We start from the raw sequence: 10,329 nt of genomic DNA, 5'->3' as shown, positions 1-10,329 counted from the left end.
ATGTCCCTCTTGTCCCAGTGATGCTTCATACCAAAATTTGAAAAGAATTGGAATGGTAGTTATTAAGAAGTTAAAAATGTTCAATTGTTAATGCACGGCGCACAACAGCAAACTCAGGTGACATAAAAAGTCTTAAGGTTAAGGTTATTGGGGGAATCAAAAGAAGCCTATATAGCTAGGGAATGTCCATCTAGCAGACCGACCCTTGTTATTTATACCATAATCTACATTTAAAAACAAATTGTTTTACTAAATATAAGAATAAAATGATTCTCACGTTCTATTAATTTATCTTACAGGTTGTCAATGAATTTAGAACATAAAGATGATGGGAATTTATCCGTTACATTGAACGATGTACACAATGCCTGTGCAGAGTTCATGAGGAAAACAACAGGAGGGAATGCACCAAATGTGGATGTACTCAGTAAAAGTATCACACGTCCATTTGATGTACAGGGAAATTTGATCTCTACTGGAGGAAAGAGAATAACATTATTCAAAAATCTTGGTCCTCGCGCATCAAACTCCTCGGTTGTTGGGACAATAAATTTACCATCTGTATGCCAGATCCAATGCACAACACCCAACCTCACATTCAAGTGTCCTATTCCTGTTTTAATCAATGACACCCAGCAGCATTGCCTCATGGCATTTGAACCCAATGATTTCTCAATTGAAATAAACAATATAAAGCTATCATCAGGATTTCCCATTCCCTTAGTGCAGTCAAATGTTGATGGAGTTATATTCTTGGTTGCAAACATGAAAATGTGTGGTGGAGTTCCCTCAGATGATGGGTATTTTCCTAAGACTTTCCACCAGGAGAAGATGTCCAGCACGTACGCAAATGATTACAGGGTGGTTATGAGGTCAAAGTACTGCAAGCAAATTCTGGACTGGCTGGGGAAAAACCCATCATGTACATCATGTCATGAATCTCATCACATAAGGAAGAGGAGGGAGAGAAAGAGAAAATGCCCAGACAGCAGTGAAGTAGAGAATAAGGAAAATAAACAGACCTTTTCTCCTCCAGCACAGCAACAAGCCGAAAACCCACCAATTTCTAAGGATGTACTGACAGAAAGAAAGTCCGTGGTGGATAATTATATCACCCTTGATAAAGAAGATCATGCCGACATGGAAAACATTTTGAACTTTGTAAAGAAAACTGATCTCCCTGATGAATTTGTAACCCTACTAAAAGCTCAACTGGAAAACTGTAACAAAGACTTAGAAGTACACCAACGCAGATGGGACCCAAAAATCATTAGTCTGTGTTTAACTCTCTACATCCGTTCTCCTCAAGCTTATGACGACTTGAAAAAATCAAACTTTCTGCTCCTTCCTTCCAAAAGACTTCTCCAATATTATAAAAATTCTGTCAAGCAGATTCCAAGGTTTAATGAGGCCAACTTGACCTGGATGAAGAAGGAAATGGACCGGCAAAACATTCCTGAATTTGGTCGGCACGGAGGTATAGTCATTGATGAGATGACTATACAAGATGACCTCATCATAACAAAGTCCGGCGACACTTGGAAGTTGGTTGGATTTGTGGACATGGACGACACCAATAACAACATTGACATGATCTCCAATGGAAAGAAGCGAATGCAATTGGCAACCCATGCACTACAGTTTATCTTCCATGGATTTACTGGATTCAGGTAATTTGACCTTTAAAGATATTGTGATTTACTTGCATTGAACTCATATTTTTATGCTATGAAAAGGTTCATGAGCTAGAGATTATTTTTATGAACAAAAATGTCTCATGAGCTCTCCAAATTGGAAGTGGGATTTAAGTATTGAACAAAATGTCAAGTTTATCGGAGAAGCCATATATGTAGGAGGAGAAGTGTTCACAAGCTATTTTACACCCTCCATCCCTCTTAGATCCACTATAACTTTAAGGAAATAATTGGATCCTCCTTTCCTGACAATATGCACATCTACAAATGGCAATGAAGCATTGTACAAAGTCCCAAGCTATCCAATGTTGGATTAGAAGCGTTCATAAAATTTTGTGAAAGACAGACGGACAGACAGACGAACATCGAGTACAAAAACAATATGTCTCTCCATGAAAAAGGGGAGACATAAATATCATAATAACAGATTGAGCCTTGTCATTTTATAAAGAACATGAGGTCAATGGGCCTTCATTTAACAACCACCCGAGTATTACTAATGCACAATGAGCTATGAATTGCAGTTCAAAGACAATTTCTTGTTAGAAAACTGCATATCTTAAGCTATATTTTACTATTTAATGACAGTATAAAACAGAAATATCCCTCAAAACAGCCTAGGTACTGATGAAAGACTATACATAAAATAATATATGAATGAAGGGTATTGAGGAATTGCAGCAAATTTTGATTCTATTAGGGAGTTTCATTGCATTCCATCATTACTAGCCCTAAATGTGTTGAATGAATATGACTTGTAATATACAATTTTTACTCTTGACTTTAGATGGCCAGTTGTGTATTTTGGAGCCAATCCTGCGACAGCACATCAACTCTACACAGCATTTTGGAAATGTGTAGATTTGCTGGATGACATGAATGTGACTGTAGACCATGTCATGACAGATGGTGCCTCGACAAATCGTTCGTTTGCAACGATGCTTTTTCCTGACCATCCAAAGAACTCTAATTGGGTTTTTCAAGATATCTTTTTTCGGGAGCATGGCATGTGTTTTGTTCAGGACATCATGCATGTGTTGAAAAAAATTCGCAATAATGTGGAATCCAGTAAATCACAACACAAGACCAGTGCTGGAAGATACTTAGTGCATGGCAGCAAATGCATCACTTGGGACCACTGGGAATCTTGTTACCAGTTTAATTTCCAAAGCGGTTTCTCAATTCATCGCAAACTTACAGAAGAGCATGTCAAACTAACTCCAGCTACAAAAATGAGGAATAGCTTGGCCATTGAAGTGCTAGACAGGGAAATGCTATACTTAATGAAGGCGTACCAAGCTACCCTGAAGAACCCGGAGAGCCTGGCGTCAAGCATCGAACTGTTGGAGCAGACCTCAGTGCTTGTGGACATTTTCTGTACCAGAAATAGGCCAATTTCATCCCAGGATGACAAGAGGTTTGAAATGCTTCACAATGTTGTGAAGTATTTCAAATCATGGGAAGATGCCATTGAGGACTCTGTTATGTTCATTTCCTCAAAAAACCTGATGACTCAAGAGACCAGAACAGACTCCGCTCTAATGGGATTTATATCCTTATGTAAAAACGTGCTCAATGGGAAAAATAGCCTAAATCCCGGATATCTAAACTCAGATATTGTGGAGAATTTATTTGGACAGCAGCGTGGAGTAAGGAATGGATTAAACACCAATCCTACTTTGGCACAGTATGGACCATCAAATACTGCCATTATTCTTGGACAGTGTACTGTGTCAAATAAATCGAATTCCACCAACAAGGCATCCTTCTTCACAGCAACTACCCCATGTCCAATAAATACCTCCAGAAATAAATCTCAAAGAGCTCTGAGGAGAGGGATTCGATTGTGAATCTATGTATGTGGTATGTGAGATTTGATTATATTTCCATGACCATTAACTGATGAACGACTCAGTAACATAATATTTTGAAATTCATAATATTCTCCATATATATATATATATATATATGTAAAATATAAAATAAAATATGACATGTTTTACCTATTGATTAAAGGACACTGAGACAATTTTTCACATTTATATATATATATATATATATATATATATATATATATATAATAATTCCAGTAAGTCAATGAAATTCATTCCGATACTATTTTTCATTTTATGATCTTAATACAAGATTTAGGGGAAAAAAATTAATAAATACAAGAAATAGAAGACTAATCTTCAAAGGTTAATAGTCATGGAGCATGGTATTAAGATATATGTTGTTTTATTTCAAAACAAACCATCTCATCATTTTAATAAACAAGCAGTGTAGCATTGAATATTGAAGATTTATTTGGACAGCAGCATGGGGATTAATTGATCTATCTATTAAATTTAAGTATATATTTGGTATGAGGCCACTAAGTCCAACAGCAACGATGTTGAGAATAATGATGCCATCCATACCCAAGTATCCCACAGGCCCCACTTCTTTTGGCAATATTGACAAGGCTCAACATTTATCATTCATGATTGTGAAGAAATGTGTGTAACATATTTGATATATAACTACTAAGCAAATGGTTCACAAAATATTAAGATGGCAATATTTTCTTTGACTATAATTATTGTACCCCCCCCTTTCATTATCATTTTTAAGTCATCTCACCAGTCTACAAAGTTTATCATTATTTGACTCTCATTAAACTAAATATAAAACAACTAACACAAATAATCAATGCAAAGATTATATGAAATACTAGAAAGTACAGGCTTGTGTACAGCTGTAAATCAGAAATATTCTTTTCCAAATTCATTGACAACACGCAGTAATCATGGTCAATATATACTCAGTTCATAATCATTTCATTATTCATTTACTTTATCTACATATTAATTTCCTTATTTCATAGAAATACTAGTGGTATAACTGGTATTTCTATTTACTGAAGAAATAGTTATAGGCCTATCTGTCAGACTTCACCAAAAGTTTGCGCGGGAAATGTCAACTCCCGTGTTTTTTTTATAGCAAACTCCATAATATCTCTCGAAGTTAACTTAACATCGCTGACAAATTATCTGTACAGTATTACCTCAGTAAATGGGTTTTATCCGTGCCACATTGTCCTGTCAGTAGAAAACAGTGCCCTTGTACTGCTCTAAAATAAGCCTCTTCTCTGGTGTCTTCCATCTCTCCCTCAATGGCCTCAGCGTATTCCGGAAATTTTCAATCCGCAATATCGTTTTAAAATGTCAGGCCCGGAGTGAATGTGACGTATTACAATGGCTCCTCGGTAAAGTCAATGTTTACACGGAATCAAATAAAGTGGATACTGACAGCATTAGAGAGGGGTTAGGAGGCAAATTTAAGTAGGCAAATGTTAGTGATAAATACTGACGAGTTATATTCATTGAGCGGCGGTTCAAAGCGAAATTCTCGATTTCTCCAAAACGGCGTTTCATTCCTGTTCGCTATGCTTACGCATAGCTCATGGTTTGGTCAATCAAGTACATTTTATTAACTTTATTGATAAAATTTCAAACTCCTGTGATTGTAGTAAATGTGTTAGGTCGTAGAAGAGGGTGCATATGTACCTCTACCCAAGGGATACTAGATTTAGAAGAAAAAATATATGGGTATATACATACAAAATGTCGGCACGGTGGATTTGTTGCCTTAAACACTGCACTTAATTACAGAATCTATCCCGGACTTGTTTTTTTCCGGGGGAAAGTCTATATGCGGGGGAAGTCAATGCAGGGGGGGGGGGAGTCTATGCAGGGGAAAGTCTATGCGGGGGAAAGTCTATGTGGGGGAAGTCTATGCGGGGGGGGAGTCTATGTGGGGGGAGTCTATGCGGGGGGGGAGTCTATGTGGGGGGAGTCTATGCGGGGGGAAGTCTATGCAGGGGGAAGTCTATGCGGGGGGGGTCTATACGGGGGAAAGTCTATGTGGGGGGAAGTCTATGCGGGGGAAAGTCTATGCGGGGGAAAAGTCTATGCGGGGGTAAGTCTATGGGGGGAGTATATGCGGGGGAGTCTATGCGGGGGGGATCTATGCGGGTGGGGAGTCTATGTGGGGGGCGGAATTCTATGCGGGGGGGGGAGTCTATGCGGGGGAAAGTCTATGCGGGGGCGGGGGTTTATGCGGGGGGGGAGTCTATGGGGGGAAAAGTATATGTGGGGGAAAGTCTATGCAGGGGAAAGTCTATGCGGGGGAAAGTCTATGCGGGGGCGGGGGTCTATGCGGGGGGGATGAGTCTATGCAGGGGGGAAAGTCTTTGCGGGGGGGGGAGTCTAAGGGGGAGTCTATGTGGGGGGAAAGTCTATGCGGGGGGAAGTCTATGCGGGGGGGGGGAGTCTAGGGGGGTACAAGTCTATGAGGGGGAAAGTCTATGCGGGGGGGGAAGTCTATGCGGGGGGAAAGTCTATGCGGGGGGGGGGGGGGGAGTCTATGGGGGGAATCTATACGGGTGGAAAGTCTATGCGGGGGGAAAATCTATGCGGGGGAAAGTCTATGCGGGGGGAAAGTTTATGCGGGGGGGGGGGGTCTATGCGGGGGAGTCTATGCGGGGGGAAAGTCTATGCGGGGGGAGTCTATGTGGGGGGGAAGTCTATGTGGGGGGGGGAGTCAATGGGGGGAAAGTCTATGCGTGGGGGGGGGTCTATGCGGGGGGAGTCTATGTGGGGGGAAAGTCTATGCGGGGGGGAGTCAATGGGGGGGAAAAGTCTATGCAGGGGAAAGTCTATGTGGGGGAAAGTTTATGCAGCGGAAAGTCTATGCGGGGGAAAGTCTATGTGGGGGAAAGTCTATGCGGGGGCGGGGGTCTATGCGGGGGAGGGGGGAGTCTATGGGGGAAAAAGTCTATGTGGGGGAAAGTCTATGCAGGGGAAAGTCTATGCGGGGGAAAGTCTATGCGGGGGCTGGGGTCTATGAGGGGGGGGGGAGTCTATGCAGGGGGGAAAGTCTATGTGGGGGAAAGTTTTTGCGGGGGAAAGTCTATGCGGGGGAAGTCTATGTGGGGGAAAGTCTATGCAGGGGAAAGTCTATGTAGGGTAAAGTCTATGCAGCGGAAAGTCTATGCGGGGGAAAGTTTATGCGAGGGAAAGTCTTTGCGGGGGAAAGTCTATGCGGGGGGAAGTCTATGCGGGGGAAAGTCTATGCGTGGGGGGGGGTCTATGCGGGGGGAGTCTATGTGGGGGAAAGTCTATGCGGGGGAAAGTCTATGCGTGGGGGGGGGGGGTCTTTGCGGGGGGGGAGTCAATGGGGGCAAAAGTCTATGCAGGGGAAAGTCTATGTGGGGGAAAGTCTATGCAGCGGAAAGTCTATGCGGGGGAAAGTCTATGCGGGGGGAGGGGGGGGAGTCTATGCGGAGGGAAAGTCTATGCGGTGGGGGGAGTCTAGGGGGGAAAGTCTATGCGGGGGGAAGTCTATGCGGGGGAAAGTCTATGCAGGGGGGGGGGGTCTATGCAGGGGGAAAAGTCTATGCGGGGGGGGGAGTCTATGTGGGGGGAAAGTCTATGCGGGGTGGGGGGTGGGGGGGAGGGAGTCAATGGGGGAAAAGTCTATGTGGGGGAAAGTCTATGCGGGGAAAAGTCTATGCGTGGGGGGGGTCTATGCGGGAGAAAGTCTACGCGCGGGGGGGGGGGTCTATGCAGGGGGAAAAGTTTTTGCGGGGGGAGTCTATGCGGGGAGAAAGTTTATGCGGGGGGAAGTCTATGCGGGGGAAAGTCTATGCGGGGGGAGTCTATGCTGCAACACCGGCGGTTCTAACGGGTTATCAGATTATCAATGTGTAACGTATATAACCTTCATAAAGCTTCATCACCTGGTGACCCAAGTCTTGATCTTCGCGAGAAGTGAGCTGCCATTCTAACGGGACTGTCGCTTTCATATATATATATATATATTTTTTTTTTACAAATTCTTAAATTTAAACTTCTAATCCATGTTAGATATTGTTGCAACCGACCAGAGCAAATCAGTGACCCAAATCTTTAAATCTAACAACCACTCAATACAAATTGTCTGTTGAAGTTTATAATAGTGTTTAACATAAACAATACCAAGTCGATGATTTTAAGCGAGAGATACAAGAGAACTCTTTTGATACCTTATGGTGATACTGAAGTCATTAGCTTCACGCATTGATATACGTACGGGCTTTTTATTCATAGTACGAACGTTAGATTTAAAGTTTAAACCACTGCATGCAAGTCCCTGTCTTCTTTTAAAGGTCTTCTTTATCTAGGTGGGGTTACGTCTGTTTGCTGGTTCAAAATACACCCACGGTCGCTCTGTTTGGTCTTTTATCACACATTGACAATCCAGGTGAGGTACGATATATCCACTGTTCTGTTTAGTCTTCACACATTGACAATCCAGGTGAGGTACGATATATCCACTGTTCTGTTTGGTCTTTTGTCACACATTGAAAATCCAGGTGAGGTACGATATATCCACTGTTCTGTTTAGTCTTCACACATTGACAATCCAGGTGAGGTACGATATATCCACTGTTCTGTTTAGTCTTCACACATTGACAATCCAGGTGAGGTACGATATATCCACTGTTCTCTTTGGTCTTTTATCACACATTGACAATCCAGGTGAGGTACGATATATCCACTGTTCTGTTTGGTCTTTTGTCACACATTGAAAATCCAGGTGAGGGTACGATATATCCACTGTTCTGTTTAGTCTTCACACATTGACAATCCAGGTGAGGTACGATATATCCACTGTTCTGTTTAGTCTTCACACATTGACAATCCAGGTGAGGTACGATATATCCACTGTTCTGTTTAGTCTTCACACATTGAAAATCCAGGTGGGGATATGATAAATCCACTGTTCTGTTTAGTCTTCACACATTGAAAATCCAGGTGAGGGTACGATATATCCACTGTTCTGTTTAGTCTTCACACATTGAAAATCCAGGTGAGGTACGATATATCCACTGTTCTGTTTAGTTTTCACACATTGAAAATCCAGGTCAGGTACGATATATCCACTGTTCTGTTTAGTCTTCACACATTGAAAATCCAGGTGAGGATATGATAAATCCACTGTTCTTTTTAGTCTTCACACATTGAAAATCCAGGTGGGATACGATATATCCACTGTTCTGTTTAGTTTTCGCGTTCTGTACAGCTATTTCCTCTGATCTGATGTTTCCTTTTGTTTACAGTTTTCACAGATTCAAATTTTGCGGAGATTATTTAATTGTTTCCGCACCACCGAAACTATACATGAAAGATTGATGTCAGGTTTCCTGGCTTTTAGTTTTCCGGAAATTAGCATTTTCATTCAGTGCCATCACAAAAAAACTTCTATCCCCTATTTTCAGTGGCGGATTTAAGGAGCCTCTCCCATACATTTTCAAATCTAATGTAGACCATAGTTTCTTAGATAGAAATAAAAAGTAAACAATAAAGATTTCCACTTATAGAAATACATGAGAAAATTTTTTGATATATTGTTATTTTTATTGCGAGAAATTATATTCTATTAAAAAAAAAAAAAAAAAAAAAAAAAAAAACCCAACAACTTAATTTGATGTCATTTTCATTAATTTCATCTCAATGACAGAATTTAAAAAAAAAAATATACACAGGATACACTCCCTGTTACCTCCCCTATAATTTCAATTCTGCATCCGCCCCTATTAAATTGTAAACTATATCCCACAGGGCCATGGCTTGACCAAACTTAAATCCGCGCTTTATGTCCATGTTTTAATATCAACTGCAATTCGGTAGTACTGTTCCTATTGAGAAATTCTTTATAGTGGGTCCTTTTCTGTCCCGTAAAATACTTGTTTCGCCTATTGTGGTCCATCCTTACTCCTTGGGGGCCATGATTTGAACAAACTTCGATCTGCAGTACATGTAGATGCTTTATATTGAGATTGTTGGAACCCCTGCAGCATCAAATTGTTTGTCAGTAGCCTGCTTCGATTTAAAAACCGACCATAAGCAGAACAAGCTCTTGCGTATCAAATCAGATGAGATATATAAACACCATATTTCACCTGACCATATGTAAGTGACAATGATTTATTTCTACATAAAACAAGAGGTACTGTGAGCAATGATCACTAAGAATACCCCCCGCTTACCCCAATCTCCCAAAGGGTGTTGTTAATAGGTATAAATTACCTCTTTTCTGAGTGTAAAAATATGGTATGCCTTTGTAGAAGAAAATGGAAGATATAGTCCGAACACAAGTCCATGGCATAAACCTAAAATTTTGACCTTGAGATAAAAGGTCAAGGTCATAAAGAGGTCATGAATGTACATGACATATAGTCTCATGGTGATACACCCATGTTTTATGGTATGACAAAACCCTATAATCAATTTTGACCTTGAGGTCAAAGTTCAAGGTCATATAGAGGTCATGAAGGTACCCGACACATTGTCTCATGGTGATATACTCATGTGTCAAATATGGTATGCCCATGTCAAAGAACAAAGAAGTCATGGCGCTGACACGAATCCATTGTAAAAACCCTTAATTTTGACCTTGAGGTCAAGGTCATATGGAGTTCATGAAGGTTCATGATACATCGTCTCATGGTGATACACGCATGTGTCAAATATGGTATGCCTATGTCAAAGAACAAAGAAGTTATGTCCTGGACACGAGTCCATTGTAAAAAAAAACCACCTTAAATTTT

At 41.0% G+C, this 10,329-nt stretch overlaps 1 protein-coding gene across 1 annotated transcript; it reads left to right on the top strand.

Moving 5' to 3' along the window:
- The first annotated feature begins 302 nt into the window (after positions 1–302).
- Positions 303–3,597, top strand: LOC130050831 (uncharacterized). The gene is made up of 2 exons (XM_056151609.1): positions 303–1,670; positions 2,482–3,597. Exons 1-2 carry the CDS (start codon positions 307–309, stop codon positions 3,542–3,544), a joined length of 2,427 nt encoding a protein of 808 aa, XP_056007584.1. The 5' UTR covers positions 303–306; the 3' UTR covers positions 3,545–3,597.
- The last annotated feature ends 6,732 nt before the right edge of the window (positions 3,598–10,329 follow it).

The sequence above is a fragment of the Ostrea edulis genome, chromosome 10 (assembly GCF_947568905.1).
Source record: "Ostrea edulis chromosome 10, xbOstEdul1.1, whole genome shotgun sequence".
Taxonomy (NCBI): domain Eukaryota; kingdom Metazoa; phylum Mollusca; class Bivalvia; order Ostreida; family Ostreidae; genus Ostrea; species Ostrea edulis.
The sequence above is the reverse complement of the archived record's forward strand: the minus strand, read 5'-3'. Positions and strand labels throughout refer to the sequence as shown.